This window comes from Perca fluviatilis, chromosome 19 (assembly GCF_010015445.1).
Source record: "Perca fluviatilis chromosome 19, GENO_Pfluv_1.0, whole genome shotgun sequence".
NCBI classification, from domain to species: Eukaryota; Metazoa; Chordata; class Actinopteri; order Perciformes; family Percidae; genus Perca; species Perca fluviatilis.
Window position 1 is genome coordinate 18117813 of NC_053130.1, and position 16653 is coordinate 18134465.

The 16653-nt window shown below is 41.2% G+C and overlaps 2 protein-coding genes across 4 annotated transcripts; one reads left to right on the forward strand and one right to left on the reverse strand.

The window, feature by feature from the left end:
• Positions 1 to 888: 888 nt before the first annotated feature.
• On the forward strand, positions 889 to 10807 carry hps1 (HPS1 biogenesis of lysosomal organelles complex 3 subunit 1). 2 transcript variants are annotated; one of them, XM_039784256.1, is made up of 18 exons: positions 889 to 1208; positions 3603 to 3751; positions 3857 to 3991; positions 4512 to 4654; positions 4740 to 4848; positions 5724 to 5884; positions 6020 to 6122; positions 6230 to 6314; positions 6423 to 6481; positions 6600 to 6767; positions 6951 to 7130; positions 8183 to 8259; positions 8356 to 8493; positions 8670 to 8735; positions 8881 to 9025; positions 9788 to 9901; positions 10013 to 10095; positions 10179 to 10807. In XM_039784256.1, exons 2-18 carry the CDS (start codon positions 3635 to 3637, stop codon positions 10339 to 10341), a joined length of 2046 nt encoding a protein of 681 aa, XP_039640190.1. In that variant the 5' UTR covers positions 889 to 1208; positions 3603 to 3634; the 3' UTR covers positions 10342 to 10807. The 2 variants fall into 2 exon arrangements, with proteins under 2 accessions (XP_039640190.1, XP_039640191.1); XM_039784257.1 differs by lacking the exons at positions 9788 to 9901; positions 10013 to 10095; positions 10179 to 10807 and having other exon boundaries at positions 8670 to 8753; positions 8871 to 8930.
• st3gal7 (ST3 beta-galactoside alpha-2,3-sialyltransferase 7) lies at positions 10737 to 14567 on the reverse strand. Of its 2 annotated transcripts, XM_039784260.1 has the most exons (8): positions 14223 to 14553; positions 13824 to 13989; positions 13619 to 13745; positions 13196 to 13533; positions 12151 to 12337; positions 11876 to 12016; positions 11383 to 11532; positions 10737 to 11283 (listed from the first exon to the last, which is right to left on the reverse strand). In XM_039784260.1, the coding sequence occupies exons 2-8, from the start codon at positions 13970 to 13972 to the stop codon at positions 11179 to 11181; spliced, it is 1197 nt and encodes a 398-aa protein (XP_039640194.1). In that variant the 5' UTR covers positions 13973 to 13989; positions 14223 to 14553; the 3' UTR covers positions 10737 to 11178. The 2 variants fall into 2 exon arrangements, with proteins under 2 accessions (XP_039640194.1, XP_039640192.1); XM_039784258.1 differs by having other exon boundaries at positions 13619 to 13989; positions 14223 to 14567.
• Positions 14568 to 16653: the final 2086 nt, after the last annotated feature.

The window sequence follows — 16653 nt, forward strand, 5'->3', positions numbered from 1 at the left end:
TGCTCCGCTCAAAAGCAAAACATACAATCTGTGCTGAATATTGTGATACAACACAGATTTGCTGTAGCCATCAAAACATTCTCTGAGAAACAGCCTGGTGTTTGGTGAGTGCGTATTTGTGTACATGCAGAATATATGTAATGTATGTCTGCTACAAGTTGCTCCCTTAATAATAATTTATTTGAAAAAGGGATAATGCACATTAATCAACATTCAAACAAATGTAAATGTCCCCAAGTTAGCTGAAAGGCTAGTTTTGAGCATATCATTAAACAACATGAGCGGACACAATCCAAATGATACAGGTACAGTATGAGTACAGTGTTGACATTGTTGGTTCTCAATAAGCCATTTCTTAACATTACACTTAAATGAATAATATGATGGGGACTCGAATTCCATTAATGTGATGCTCGGAAAGAAAAGAAGGCCTGACTAAATGTATTTTTTTGAGTGGGGTGGGATTGTACCCACGAGTTTATAGGGTATTGTTAAGGTCTTATCTCTATATAATAATAATATACCATGGGATTACCTTAAAACCATCTATGTATACATTTATGAGCTGAGTGCTGGGACTTTTTAATGTATTCAGGTCCATGTATGTTGTAGGAAATTTTTTGAAATTTCATTAAACACAATGTTTATGTGAACAATATCCAGCCCACAGGCCTCTATTTGTATTATTGTGATGTTCATATTGTTCCACTGTATCTATAGTAATAAATGTAATTTTTTTTTCAGTAGTGGCGTTTCCAGATTTTGCTGTATTTTGTGTTCCAAACTAATTTTACCAAAGGATTTCTTTATAATGTCAATCCCACCCGTTAAGCTGCATTCCACAAATACCAAACAGCCTCTCAGTCACGTCACGTGACCCACTTCAGGCACCAGCACGTGATTGTTTCCTGCTTCGCTGATCACCAGGCCCCTCGAGGAAGGCAACTCATTGAGAAGAAGCTCCACATTTACTACAAACTCAGAGCAGTCTTAAAAAGGACAGCTCCTCGATAGCTTCGCTTGATATCTCTGTTTTCAGATCAGCGCAAACTTCCTGCTGGTGATGTCACGTATGACTCAGCAGCGGTGTTGTAGGAGGAAGCAGGCTCAGGGCTGAGACAGCAGCCGCGAGCTGAGGACAGCGGACGTTTTGGACAAGAGAGACACTGGACTGAGATGCTGGGATCATCCGTCGCAGGAAACACAGAGTGAGTTGTGACATGAACTATAATAACTGTGCATTTGTTCTCTACATGGACAGTCCGCGTGCATCAATGAAGTTAAGAGTTTGTATGGGGAAGTAACTTCAGGCTGTGAATATGGACCCGGGAGCTTCAGATGATAAACAATGAATATTCAATTGTTGAGCTTCAGCTGAAATAAACCCTGTGACCTACATACGGGCTCTTATAGTCCGTGGTAGTCATTTCAAAGACCTATCTGTCTCCACAGTTAAGTCAGTGGTGGAGGGATTATTCAGATTCTTTACTTATTCTTTATTCTTTACCTTTACTTTTACGTAAAAGTAGGCTACCACACAAGTTCTCAGAGCCCAAGGTGACACCTTCACAATGCTTGTTCTGTCCAAATAGTTGTTCAAAATTCTAAATGATTAAAAGTAAAAGCAGAAAATCCTCACATTTGTGAATATAGAACCATGATTTGTTTGTTTTTTCAAGAAAAATGACTTCAATTATATATATTTTTTTTCTTCCAAAAGCACCATATTTTTGTTGTACTGCACATTGCTGCAGCTCCTCTTTTCACCCTGTGTGTTGAGCTGTCTGTTTTAGCTACAGAGTGAGGCATCTTACTTCTGTACCAGCTTTGTTGGGAGTTGCACATGCGCAGTAGCTAGGTAAGCACTTCTAGCCAGTGAGAAGCAGAGTATGAGGGCGTGCCACTCTAGCAGCTAGATGAGCGTTATAACGTGTTACAAAGTGATGCACGTTTGTCACGGAAGTAAAGGCTGGACTACAATAGAGCTGTTTGGAGAAGTTTGTGAACAGTGTTTTCCCTGGAAGATGGTAAGTTCCTTTGGGGTGGACTTTGGGCTTTTTCAATTTGTAAACCTATAACGTACACAATATAACACAATAAAGGAAAGGGAAAAAGCATAATATGAGCACTTCATCAAAATAGTTTGCAATTATCTTAGCTAAACGTGTAATACTGTTCGGTAGTTTGATTTATGAGAAGAACATTTCATAAGCTCTACATATGTTTTGTATGCGCAAATCTCAAGTGACATACAAGTACCTCAAAATTGTACCCAAGTACAGTACTTGAGTAAATGTAGCCTACTTGGATACATTCCACCATTGCATAAAGTTAGGCCTACATATGTGATTGTGGGAAAATCTTCATGTCATGTCAGACTGTACATGTATAATCAATATAGTATATACAGCAGATATCAGGTAATCAATACTGGGTTCAATTTAAAAAAAATTCACAGCATGCCCCCTCACATCACGTTAACATGATCAAATGCATTCTTAAAGGTTCGTCAGGCTGTGTGCACAACTTTGATGGTTAGCAATATTAAGGAAGTGTTGCAATCTCAATATTTCCTAATGATCATTATTTAATTTGCAAATGGGTCTTTCTGTGATGTAAATAAAGTCCAATACCTTACAAAGAGTTATTAAAAAGAAGTGCAACATACGTTATACTATATTTAAAGGATTGTAGATTTAGTATACGGGTATTTAGTCTTTGAGGGTTTTTGTCTGTATTTTGAGTAAGCTGATTTCAGAGGGCAACAAGTTTACAAAGCTCAGCCACCCATTCATCATCAAATCAAGGCTAATCTCATTAGCTCTCCAAAGATGACCCAGTACCAAACAACACGTATAAATCATTTAAAGCCCTTTTCTTGAGAAAAATGAGAATATAACTCTTGAGGTGCAATTGAAAATCAGCGTCAGTGAATGGGAGTACAGTGGACTCTTATATCTGCTTTGAATGACAGCGTCCTGTTATCCCTTGCAGTTGGCATTTTTGTCTCTGACCTTTTTTCATCTATGCTCTCACCAGAGGTTGTCATTGATAAAATATCAGCTCTTGGATACTGTTTATTCTAGGTCAAAAGGCAATGAAGTGTGGGGAAAAAGTTTCCCCCATGCTTTCAGTTCCACCAGTAGCTAATATATTTGTAACTAGGCCTGTGTGAAAATAATGTTCCAGACTCTATTTTATATATTTTGCCTCAATACGTTTTACCTTTTTCATTGTAGCATGATGCATATGGAGTGGTTAGAGTAAATAGGACACCAAAGCGAAGTAGGAGTGGGGGAAAGAATCGATACAGCATAGTATCGCGATATTTTCCGTGGGAATACTGTATCGATACATAGTTGCCAAGTATCAATCTATTATTATATATGTGTTTGTCACAGTTTGTCTATCCCATTTTGCAGCAAAATTGAAGTGAGATGAACAAACAGAGATTTATCTTTTTAGATAAAACAGATGTTGACAAAGTTTCCTTTTGGGGACATAAATTGAAATATGTTTAAAATCGCAATAATATCGTATCGTGACACAAGTATCATGATGATATCGTATCGTGAGGCCTCTGGTGATTCCCACCCCTACAGCGAAGAAGGACAGGAGTGCGTCTGTGGTCCAGATGAAGTGTTTGCTGATAGCCAGTGAGAGCGCTGAGGTCCTCTTCCAGTGGACTGACGCAGAATTTCAGCAGAATGTCCAGGAGCAGTATGGGGCGTCCCAAGAGGAGGGCCACGGGGTAAGGAGGAAGACGATCAACAAATAACTGTGCGTGCACTTTTTAACTGGCTTCCTGTAGCTACTTATATAACTTATTTTTTCCTTTCTCTGTCGTGATGGTCAGCTTCCAGCCTTCGAGGACAGCATCAGCACTCTGTTTGCTCCCATCATTATCTCCTGCAGCACCATGGTGGACAGGCTGAGTGACAGCTACACCTCCTTCACCACAGAAAACAACCATATCTACGTCCTACACCAGGTAGCGCCTGCCTTCCAAAATAAAAGCTTGTTTTAGCCCCTTCACCAATCCCCACATTAGTTTAACCACCCATGTCCAATAAAAATAAAAAGAATAAGATTTTGTTCTTATACAGTACATATTTTGATGTTATTTTGAAATCCCTTCATGTGTAAAGCAGATTCCCGCTGCGTCGAGGAGTAAACCTCTATATATGGGCGCCCGCTCTACCAACTGAGCAATCCGGGCGCCCAGATTCCTGCGTTCTTGAACTTTGCCAACAGTAACAGCACTGTGCCTCTCTTACAGCCGAGAGAGTCATGTGAGTCTTGTTAAGGAATCAAACCGGCTTTGTCCTCCTGCAGCACATGATATACGTGACATTTTTCAGGTCCATTCAGTGTCAGCAGCCTTTTACTAGGTCTTTCTTCTGCAAATATTTATTCCAGAGAGAACAGTTTAATACAACCATCTTTAGTTAATTTGACTTTTTATTCACGGGGCTCTGCAAGCTAATTAGGTCATTTTGTATCCTCCTCAGTTCGATGAGTGTCTCTACATTGCTGTGAATGGAGACGGGGAGGAGGGAGAGGGTGATCTGAGGAGGAAGATCTATGTGATGAAAAAGATGATTGAGGTCATGTTTGGCATGGTCACCCTCAGCAGTAACCTCCTCAGGAGAGAGTAAGACATTATGTTGTGTTTCCTCTTGATACTGGACAGATTTAACACAGCATCTAGTTGATATATGAGATATGTTTGTCACCAGACTGCGTCCTCAGGACACGGAGCAAAGGGCGAGGCTGTGGAAGCATCTCCAGAGCCTGCTGGAGACATACAGCCAGCTCCGAGAGAACGACCAGAGCTTCTTAGTGGAGGTGCAGTGCATTGCTACTTTTATAAAGTCCGTTTTAAAATCTAGATTTATGCTGCAAATGTTTCCCTCACCAGATTGTTGATATATATGGGGACAAGCCACAGCTTTACAGCAAAGTGTAGATTTCTGCTACCTTGATACAGATTCAAGCTCATATCTTTGTCCCCTCAGGATTCCTGTATGCAATAAAGCAAAGCCAGAGACATTATTGAGCTGTCAGTGTTATGATAATGCACATATGATTGTGTATGTGTTATGATGTGTCTGTGGTATATTTAATTATTATTCATGTTTTCAGTGTTAGTGTCTTTTCCTTTCTTGCTCAACAATATGTTTGTGTCTTTGTCTCCATCAACCTCACCGTTATGGTGTATTGTTAAACAGACATTTTAATTATCTTTTTTTTGTTTTTGTTTTTTGAGTAACATTATTTATTAGTGAAGCCCTGACTATTTTTGGTGCATTGCCCCATCAGATTTAGGATGTAAAAACTTTAACCACTAGATGGCAGAAACAGCTAGAAAGTCCCTTTTTAATTGGGTGTTAATATTATTGTGTCTGCTCCCTATACATTGTTTTCTCCACAAAATATTAGATGCTAGGTAGGAATGACAAACTCATGGTTTACGCCATGTCTGTACAGCTGTCTACTTAGCTGTACAGTGAACCAGTTACAACTTAACATTTAGGTTGTTATCCCAAAAATGTAGTAATGTGTATATTTTTTTATTTATTGATTTTTCTTTTATTCAGTTATCCTTCAGTCCTTTTTCTCATTAGAGACACGTCATTAACATGTTTAAGGACAAATATGTCTCCTTTCAGTGCTTCAGCTAGGATGGAAGCAATGGTTAACATTGTTATTATCTCTCTCAGGCAGTGGAGAGGCTGATCCACCCCACGCTGTGTGAGCAGTGCATCGAGTTCCTAGAGCGCCGTTTAGTTCAGCAGCTCAATGGCAGTGTAGAGAGAGCAGGAGAGGAGGTGCTGCACGCCTTCATCCTGATTCACACCAAACTGCTTGCCTTCTACTCCAGGTACAGATGTGTCCATAGACCTTTCACATCTACTTGTACTATTTCTTATTTATAGCTTCTAAGTCAGTGAAGAGGCTTCATTTTGATTAATTGAAGATTTCATTTTACAGTATGTCGTCTCTTTGCTCCTTCTAGCCGCAATGCAAGCTCGCTCTCCACCTCAGACCTCCTGACTCTCATCATCATGGCACAGAATATGTATCCTAGCAACATAGACCCGGATGATCCACATCCTGAGGTATAAAATGCTGACAGCCGCTCACACAGCACAACCACAAGATGTTGCTCACCTTGTTTCGGATTGCCTATTGTCTGTTTTTGTGCATGTTACGTGTTTGTCTGAAGGATGTTGAGAGTACATCCGGTTCTGGTCCTGACAGTTTTTACACACCAGAGCCCTCCCCTACAGACAGGGACTCAAGCAGTTCAGGTGGGTTGTGCAGTAGAGTCTGTGTATTCATATTTAGTCAGTTGTTTCCCCAAATACATTATAACAACAACAGTATGTTGTATGTTGTCTTCATTTGTGTGTCAGCAGCAGACAAGCCAGTGAGAGGAAGTACTCCTGTGTTTGAGTTTGTGGACCCAGATGTCCAGGTGAGAGCATATCTCAGTGTGTATTTCTAATTCTGATTTCTAATATTCAATGCAAAATAAACCGATTTGTTTGGTTTGAATGAGACCTCAAAACAGGATATTATAATAATGTCTTCAGATGGCAGAGGACAGCTTGCAGGCTCTGGAAGTTCCCCCACCTGCCCCTTCAACCCCTCGCAGAGTCTTCTTAGAGGTCTCACACAAAGATGGGCTGTATCCCATGATGCCTCACTCCATGTACTGTCTGCCACTGTGGCCGGGCATTAGCCTTGTGATGCTAACTAAGGTTTGTGGACACCACACAGTCAGTCTTTACATGTTGTGGTTTTGTGACCAGTAGGGGGCACACTGGTGACACACTTATCTGGACTTATTATTTCTAACTACAGTTTTATGCAGTGTTCACAGCATCTAGAACATCTTTGCTCCCATGTTGAACCACTTAAGCATCTATTTTTGTCTCTGTCAGATTCCCACCAGTGCAGTGGCCATGTCAGTGTATATGTTTTTGGAAGCCTTTGCCAAGCTGGAAAAGCGTTTAAGTGAAGGCCAAGAAGGTTCTGCTGCTACTAGAGGCCAGCCGACTATACATGACGTACGGAGCAAACTGGATAAATTCATTAAAGCCCTGGGGCCTAGTGAGATACAGGTAAATGTTTTTATGTGTGCTAAATACCAACATTTTGTGTATCCAACAATTGTCTGCTTTTAAATTAAGATGTAAAATAACATCCTAAAATAATTTCAAGTGGAAATCCTTATTGTAGCACACAACAACTAGGAATAATTTACTTTAAATTCTAGTTAAAAAAAAAACAGTATCATTCACAAACAATGAAACCATTTATATATTTTTACTTGAGTCTGATACTGCTCCATTGGGCTGTGATTATGTGGCGTGTTTCAACCGAACTGGAAAGAAAATGCCTCTGCACTCAACTGGATAGACCTACAACCAATCAGAGCAACGGAGAGTCAAAGGCAGGCTTCGACAGAGCAAAGGCAGAGACGGCGGTTTCCGTATCTTGCGGACGGGTGTGTGGCAATGTGTATACATACGTGATCGCGGTTCTCTGTTCCTCTTTTAAAATGAATGCGCTGTCGATATCTTCTATAACAGATGCGATGGCAGCCATCTTTGTTGTAAACAAATTCAACCCAAGCGGTCTTTGGTGACGTGGTTGATTACGTTACTGTTGATTATCTGTCCATCATCGTATAAAGCCCGCCCTGTCAATTTGATGGGTCCGAACAGCTCTGGTTCGAGCATAGTTGCTCCACAACGGATCAAGAACAGACCGAACTTCCCAACCTCAAATGTTGTGGGCAAGGCTAAGTTTGGCTGGCATCTAGGCTACATTTTTATAGTATAAGACCAATTTAGTTCCTCTATGTGCTGTAAAAAACTACACTTAACATTGTCCAAACTGTGCCTATTTTCTCTTGGCACATACTGAGTACCTTCCTAAATTATAAAACAAAATTATCTTCTGTTGGAAGATTTGTTTTGTTACCAACATCTAAATTTGAATGAATCAACTGAAGATCCAGTAAAAACACAGAACAGAAAAAAGTTACTTTTGCTAAAATGGTCAGTTCCTCACATATAATAAAAAGAAGTGTGATTTAATATGAAAAATATTTTCAGTTTTTGCACCTGGACAGATACAATCTGCTTTTGTTCTCTTATTATCTATACAGTCTGCACAGTTACAAAACGTCTGGACAGAGTTCAAGAACAGAGCCTTTTCCAGAGGAGGGCCTGGGTTCAACAGAGAGTAAGCTGCTGCGGCCCCCTGCTGGCCAAAATGCGTCATAGCACATCTGTTGGACAATTCTTTGAATGATTATTACATTGATGTTTTTTTTATTAGTCTTATCCCATGGTGTAAGAATATGAAGACCCAGCTGTGTGGAATATACCGACAATGTTTTCTCATTGAATCTGGACAAGCCAACATTCCTCAACGTCTCTCTCCTAGTCTGCAGGAACGGGCCCAGACCATGATGCAGTATGTCAGCCGAACATCTCTTTGCACTACTATTGTTGTTTGGTCTTCAAATCTGAATGAGTTTTTAGAACACACATAACCACATCCTACATTGTTCATGTCTATCTTCTTTCTCTCCCTCTAATTCTTTGTCACTGTCTTTCTGTTCTACTCTTTTTACCCTCTGTTTCTCCCAGAGAGAAACTGATGGACTGGAAGGACTTCCTGTTGGTGAAAAGCAAGAGGAATATCACCATGGTGTCATATCCTGTCAGCACACTGTGTGTGAATTTATAATGTTTCTGGAAGTGCATGCATATTTTAACAACATGCATACACGTAGAAAATTCTTTGAAATATAACTCACTGTTATCCTAAGTGTATATATCTTGACCCAGTTAATCTCACTTACCTGGAGGATTTCCCAGGCCTCATCCATTTTATCTGCGTGGATCGATCCACCGGCCAAATGATTGCGCCGTCGCTCAACATCACTGAGCGCAACACGTCTGAGCTGGGGAAGGGACCAGTGGCTCAGTTCATCAAAAGCAAGGTCAAGCATACTACAAGTGCACGTCTTAAAACTAGTTAGTCTTAAAACACCAGAAACTGTTCATCTTGTCAAGTCATTTACGTAAGCTTTGTAGCAACTCCTTTGGCAATGGCTTGAATGTAACAGACGTTCATAAATATCAAAATGATATGCACTAAAGCTTTAAATAATTCAATACTCCAGATGTGATTGGTTAGGTTACAACATAATGCTATCTGTAGATTTGTAAAATATATCACAAAAGTTATGGAATGTAACCAAATACAAGACTAAATGTGTTGTAAAATGTATTTGCTCAAAGGAATAGTTTGCGAAAAAAGAAAATGTGCTTATTCCTTTTCTTTCCAAGAGTTTATAAGAAGATCAATATCACTCTCAATATGTAGCAGTAGCCAGCAGTCAATTAGCTTAGCTTAGCATAAGCATGGAAATGGGGAAAACTGTTGCCTGTGGAGACTCTGGAGGAAGTTACTACTCAAGGCCAAGAAATATTGCTGCACATAACCTCTGTAAATTCATGTTTTTACACTTTGGTTTTGTACAGAATAAACAAACTACATACAATATATTAGTGAGCTTTTCAGTGTTTGTGCTAAGCTAACTGTCTCCAGTTTCATTTTTACTGTACAGATAACCGAGAACTCTCTGCAAATAAGCAGATTTCCCAATGATTTGAAGTATTCCTTAGGATGCTCACTACATTGATAGTTATGCTCATCTTTTACTTAAATTAATTTTTCTCTTTACTCATCCATCCTGAAGGTGTGGAGCCTGGTCAGCACAACACGGCGCTATCTCCAGAAGGGTTACTCCACTGTCACATTGCGCGATGGAGACTTCTACTTCTGCTACTTCCTCTGGTTTGAAAATGAAACTGTAAGTTGGCATGTCATATTTTATCCAGTAATAACACAAAAATCTATTTAGCACCCTGGAATACTGTCAAAGTAAAATCGCATCATATAAATTGTATATTTGATCAATCAGGGCTACAAGTTAGAGGCAGGGGACATACCCATCCTACCTGATGAATCTGCGCCCATTGGGATGCTTGCCTGGGACTACTACAGGTAAACAACAGCGCATGACAGAAGGAGATGTGATTATTTCAAAAGGGAGTTCTGCTGAGTATAAAGAGTAATGTGTCCTGCAGGAAGCTGCTGCGGTACTACAGCAAGAATCACCAGGGTGAGGTGGTGAAGTGTTACGAGCTGCTGACAGTTCACCTGGGGGTCATCCCCACTGAGATCATCCTCCAGCACTGCAGACAGCTGGCAAGCAAACTGTGGGAGCCGTCGCGCAACCCACTGCTGTAGACACACCCACACACTTGAACTGAGTCACAGTAGCCAAGGTACTTGTTTGTTCTATTGCCAAGAACTGAAATTTTTTTTATATATATATACACACAAACACTGTGACCAGTGCCTGCGTTTCATGTTTCCATCATTTTCATTGTGTATTATGTTTATGATTGGCACAATAGAACGCCGTTGTGCACTAATGCACTTATGTGTCTTGTATGAAGCATATTGACAATATCACTCATATTTTTGAATACTCATTTATGATCGGTTTCCTATTTATTAGTAATACTGTATTGTTTTCACTTTGTAATATTTGCAGCTGATCAATTTTTATAAATTCAGATACTGCCCATTGTTGCCTTTACTACTGCTAGTGTCCTAACTTGTATGAATGAAACATGCAATTACTGTATGGCTCCCTTTTTAATATACATTATATTTTGGAGACAATAAATATCAGTAGTCTCACTTTCAATTGTTTGAGTCATTGTAAGCAGAATTGAAATGGCACTATTTGAACCGTTGACCATTACGTTAATTTTACAAAACCCAGTCATTTGCTGAATGTGTTCCCATGTGTGATGGCACAATTATTCATTCATATGATATATAATAGCTGGTGATGTTATAAGTTCATTGAATTTAAACAACTTATACTAAGGTTAGTCTCACCAAACATGAGCTTGTCTAACCTTTTAATTTGCTCACTCGTCAGTCAACCCTGGGGATTGTGAGCATTTTAAAAGTCAGTCTTGGCTGTGTAGGATTCTTCCAGCAGGGCACGGTGACGGAGGACTCCACACAGGCTGACAGTAAAAAGGAGTGCATGTAGAGTTCAGTACATTATCAGCCTCTGCACTGCTGACTCAGAGCTCCTGTGAGGTCAGTCACAGCTCCTGCAGCCACCAGGTCCCTCAGGAAGAGTTTCTCAGCACTTATATCATGCACCACCTGGATGATGATAATAAAAATGAGCCATACATATTAAATCAAAAAATGAGGCTTGTGACCCTTAAAAATGCGTATCACTGTTTGGTAATCAAAACTTACTTGAGCCTTCATTGCGTCCATGCGTATGGTCTCATAGTAGTGAAGTCTGGCACCTGGGTGCTGCGTGTCGTACCCAAACCCTGCCAGGCTCACATGGTCACAAAGTTGCAAAGCCATCACCACTGCACTTGCACCTAGTGTTGGCACCATCTACTTGAGGAGAGAAAATGCTCTTTGATCTATTTTTTCAACCAGTATGAGCACCAACTACTCAGCATTATTTTTGCTCTATGAGAAGTACCCATTATAAAGGGCAATGGTTAATAGAATGAGCCTGTTAGCCTCTTGAACTGAAGGTTGTGTTTGCTCATTTTTTACTCCCTTAATTCCTAGGCTTATAGCAAAGTCAATACACGTCTGAGCCAGACATATCCATATGTTATTCAGGACAGGTTAGACCACCCAGTTGTGCGATTGTTCTTGGATTCCTGTTTGCATGCAGTCTTGTATGAAAGCATACAACAAAGCATGAGCAAAGCATTTTAGAACTCACGTTTCCCTGTTTCAGAGCATATTTCTGTAGAACTTGTCCTGTCTTGTGAATAATCTCCGGATGGAGGATCCTGAAGCTCTCTGGTGTCAGGGGAATATCATCCACCACCTCCCTCCAGAACCACATTTTGGACCAGAAGCTCTATTAAAAACACCACACAGGATATGTCGAGCATGATGGTGTGATATTGGTGTTGCTGCATGACTTGCTGCGACGCTCATGGCTTATGTAATACACCATATCTGTGTGCAATGGTTCCTGTGATGTAAGCTTACCAGAGGCTGTTTGGTGATGACAGAAGTGAGCCAGTCCAGGTCCAGGCTCTTAAAGACCACCAAAACAACCATGGTGGTCTTTTTATACTCTTCTGCGGTGTGAGGTGCTGCCTCTGGATAAATCAGGCGGATGGTTGTGCGGGAACCAGCATCTTTTTCAAAGCCAGGCACTGGAGCATTATTTAGCCTGGTAACACAGATGAAAATGTATGTATGAAATTGATTGTGTTTTGCTGATAGTTTTTTTTTCTTCAAGTCTTATTCCTTAACCTCGTTCAAATTGTAGCTGCTGTGGGAAAAGTCCATCAGCACGGGTTAAAAATGGCCACTACAGTCTATCACACTAGAAATATATCCTTCCACTTGTGTCACAAACCGGCTCATGGCCTGTGGCAAAAAATGAGGGGACACCAACAATCGGTATAGGCCAATCACAAAAGATACTTTATTGTAAATCAAAAACTATTAACTTTAAACAAAGAAAAAGGAATTCGGTGTGATAATGTCATAATGTAAGGTGTCTGTAAAGTGCATGGGTGAGTGAATCTGTATGTGTGTAAATGACTGAGTGGAAACTAAGTAAAACTATAAAGGAACAAACAAAACCAGATCATACCTGGAGGAGCAGAGAGAGAAAACAGAGGGGTTAGCCGGTTGGGGGTTTCACACCCCCAACCGGCTCGTCAGACACCGCCTACCAAGAGCCTGGGTCTGTCCGAGGTTTCTTCCCAAGAGGGAGTTTTTCCTCGCCACTGTCGCACTGCTTGCTCTTGAGGGAATTACTGGAATTGTTGGAATTGTTGGGGCTTTGTAAATTATAGAGTGTGGTCTAGACCTACTCTATCTGTAAAGTGTCTCGAGATAACTTATGTTATGATTTGATACTATAAATAAAATTGAATTGAAAATTAGCAACAGCTTAAATACACTGAGCCCAGGTGGCTCCAATCACTAACGACCCTCCTCTTTTCTGTAGGAGGAACCTCCCCTGCACTGCAGAGGTGGGGTCGTAACACTTGTGTCAGTCTGACGATGGTGTACATACCTGATAATGATGTCATACTGATCTATATCTGATCCGAGATGGCTCCCATGAAGAACCCCTCCATTGCCCACCACCACACATCGCCTGCAGCTGCCTTCACTCCTCAGTGATTGAGGCAAGCCAGGCTGAGGCAGAGCTGCAAGAGCCAGGGCCAGATGATCTTCGCTGCCCTGGAGCCCCAGTGGAGGGGACAGATCCCAGGACACAGGCCTGTCCTTCTGCACAAACACAGGTATGTCTAGTAGGCCTGCAGAACAAGAAAGGGTCTTGAGGTGGTCCAGACACCAGCGAGGCTGACAGGGGCCTGACAGCAGGGAGGCTGACCGATTTAGTAAGACCTGAAGAAAAGGGGAAAACATAGAGAGAGGTTTGGTAAGAGTGAATCAAATTATCCAAAATGATCACTAAGATGTGTATCCGTACCAGATCTTTGGGAAGTTGGTTGTCATCACTGAAAGTTGCCTCTTTATCCAAGGGGAGATATGCAGGAATAAGAATAGCCGAGTAGCATCCGATCAGCAGCACCAGACTGAAGGCAAGGTTCTCACTCCTAAACAGCAGAGAAAAAAAAGACCATACCATTAAATAATAGAGCCAATAAATAAATACAGTACCTGCAGAAACGTGCCTGGTGAGGAAAAATTCCATCGAGTCAGTCTTTGTGATCACTCTCTGTCTGTGAAAGACAGGCATTGGTGTTGCAGCCTCCGCAGCCTCAGGCAGCAGTGGGGAACCATCGTCTGGGTCCTCGACACTCAAGGGAGTCAGCGTCACCATGGCACCTGTGCTTCCACCTGAAACACATTTTTAAACCCACAGTAGTGATTATAAACTCAATCATTTTATAACAAAAATGCCATGAACTAACATTGCTTCTCTCTATAGTAAAGACACATTTTATTAATAACAAGATGACAGTATTTATAGAGCTTAGAGTACCATGTTACCTATTTTCAACACTGTCTATTTTAAATTGTGTCTACAGACTAAATCATCAAGAGGAACATCAATGAGCAATATAACTCACAGCCAAATGGTTAAGTTGACGATGATGGTTAGCTGTCAGCTCGTCTGTGCTCCATGCTTGAGGGGAAAACAGTGTCCTGTGCAGCTAAAATGGCTGCTGCTGCCTACTCCACTGAACTCTGCCACTTCCCTCAAAAACACCAGTTAACCATTAACATGTCACTCAGCACACATTGGCAGGTTGTGAATGAACGTGTGTGTGACCAATATTGCCCCAGCCAATAAAAATCTATGTGAAATGTCAGCAAGAAAAGGGGGAAGTGTCCAGAAAAGCCATTGAGTGTGAGAGAAACATGATACAGTCACACTGGATGACAACTTAATGGTTTGATACACTAACACAATAATTGTTTGATATACTGTATGTGTGTTCAGTCTCATTTACCTAAACAAAATACTAAAGCTGGGGCTGGACAGTGATTAATTGTTGGTGTGCTATCAAACTGGTATTTACAAGGTATCACTTGGCAGTAATGGAACCTTTATAAATAAAATAATCCCCCAAAACTGTGTGTTTATGAGTGAAGAGAGGTACGCACTGTTGCAGCAACAGGAGTGAGTAAAACCAGGAGCTTGTGGAATTAATGTACCCTCATCTTTAACCCGGGCCTGACATGCCTGAAGAGTTGGATGTACTTATGTAATTATTTTTCACATCTGCCGTACACACACTGTGTGTGTGTGTGTGTGTGTGTGTGTGTGTGTGTGTGTGTGTGTGTGTGTGTGTGTGTGTGAGTGTGAGAGAGTGTGAGTGTGAGTAAGTAAGTAACTACATTTTATTTATACAGCGCTTTTCACAGACAAGGTCACAAAGTGCTTTACAATGTGCATAGACAATGGTCAACATGGTAAAAATAGTCAATAGAATAAAATACAAATACAACAGATACAATTATCAATAAATAAAAGACATAGGCTAACAAAAAGCTAGCCTGAACAAGTGAGTCTTCACTTGTCCCTTAAAACAGTCCACATTCTCAGCAAACCTAATGCTGGTTGGTAGAGCATTCAATTCAATTCAATTTTATTTATAGTATCAAATCATAACAGAGTTATCTCGAGACACTTTACAGATAGAGTAGGTCTAGACCACACTCTATCTGTAAAGTGTCTATAAATTCACACACTATAAATTCCCAAACCCCAACAATTACAGTAATTCCCACAAGAGCAAGCATTAGCAGTGGCTATTGCGACAGTGGCAAGGAAAAACTCCCTTTTAGGAAGAAACCTCAGCAGACCCAGACTCTTGGTAGGCGGTGTCTGACGGGGCCGGTTGGGGGTGTGATGAACAGTGGCAAATAATAGTCACATTAAAGATAATGGAACAGTGACTTCGAAGGTCATCGTGGAAGTTCATGTCATAGCAGGGCACATCGTGTCATACTGAGTAGTGCAGTCTCCAATACCGGATCCTGACTACTCTGTGCATATGAACATCACAGCAGGGCGTTGCGGGATGTAACGTGGCGCTGCAGAGCATGGGTGGATGCGGCGGACGCAGCAGGACGCAGCAGGACTCAGCAAGAAGAAAGAAGAAGAAACATAAGGACTCCGGGGAGTAAACTCCCCAGAGCTAGGTTAGTAACAAGCATTTCTGGGACAGGATGCATACAAAAGGAAACAAGTGGAAACAGAGATGAGAGAGCAGCTCAGTGTGTCATAGGAAGGAAGGAAATTCCCCGGCAGTCTAGAATTATAATAGCATAACTAAGAGAGGCAGGTTAAAGAGAGGTGCCTGGTCGGGCTAGAACTCTCCCCAGCCGGATCGGGCTGTACTGGCCTGCCTCCCTCTACTCTCGCTATATTATTGATTATATAATAAATAAAACTGATGACTACGAAGAGGAGCAGATGGGCCGGGTTAGGCGGACGCTGCAACTCCTCACTCCCTAACTATAAGCTTTATCAAAGAGGAGGGTTTTCAGTTTACTCTTAAATGTGGTGACAGTGTCTGCCCCTCAAACCCAAATTGGGAGCTGGTTCCACAGGAGCGGAGCCTGATAGTTGAAGGCTCTGGCCCCCAGTCTACTTTCAGAGACTCTAGGAACCACAAGTAGCTCTGCATTCTGGGAGCGTAGTGCTCTACTAGGACAATAAGGTACTAAGAGCTGTTCTAGGTATGATGGTGCTTGACCATTTAGAGCTTTGTAGGTCAGGAGGAGGATTTTAAATTCGATCCTAGATTTCACAGGAAGCCAATGTAGAGAAGCTAATACAGGAGAAATATGATCTCTTCTCTTAGTTCTCGTCAGAACACGTGCTGCAGCATTCTGGATCAGCTGGAGAGTCTTAAGGGACTTATTTGAGCAACCTGATAGTAAGGAATTACAGTAGTCTAGCCTGGAAGTAACGAATGCATGGACTAGTTTTTCAGCATCGTTTTGAGACAGTATATTCCTAATTTTGGCAATGTTACGAAGATGGACAAA

Bases quoted from the DNA above. Each gene is read 5' to 3' on its own strand.
- hps1 (XM_039784256.1), top strand. From the start codon at position 3,635: ATGAAGTGTTTGCTGATAGCCAGTGAGAGCGCTGAGGTCCTCTTCCAG. The intron at 6,123-6,229 runs GTATAAAATGCT...GTTTGTCTGAAG, and splicing joins CGGATGATCCACATCCTGAG to GATGTTGAGAGTACATCCGG. The intron at 7,131-8,182 runs GTAAATGTTTTT...TTATCTATACAG, and splicing joins TGGGGCCTAGTGAGATACAG to TCTGCACAGTTACAAAACGT.
- st3gal7 (XM_039784258.1), bottom strand. From the start codon at position 13,972: ATGGTGACGCTGACTCCCTTGAGTGTCGAGGACCCAGACGATGGTTCC. The intron at 12,338-13,195 runs GTATGTACACCA...CTGTGTTACCAG, and splicing joins CAGTATGACATCATTATCAG to GCTAAATAATGCTCCAGTGC. The intron at 12,017-12,150 runs GTAAGCTTACAT...TGTTTTTAATAG, and splicing joins TCATCACCAAACAGCCTCTG to AGCTTCTGGTCCAAAATGTG.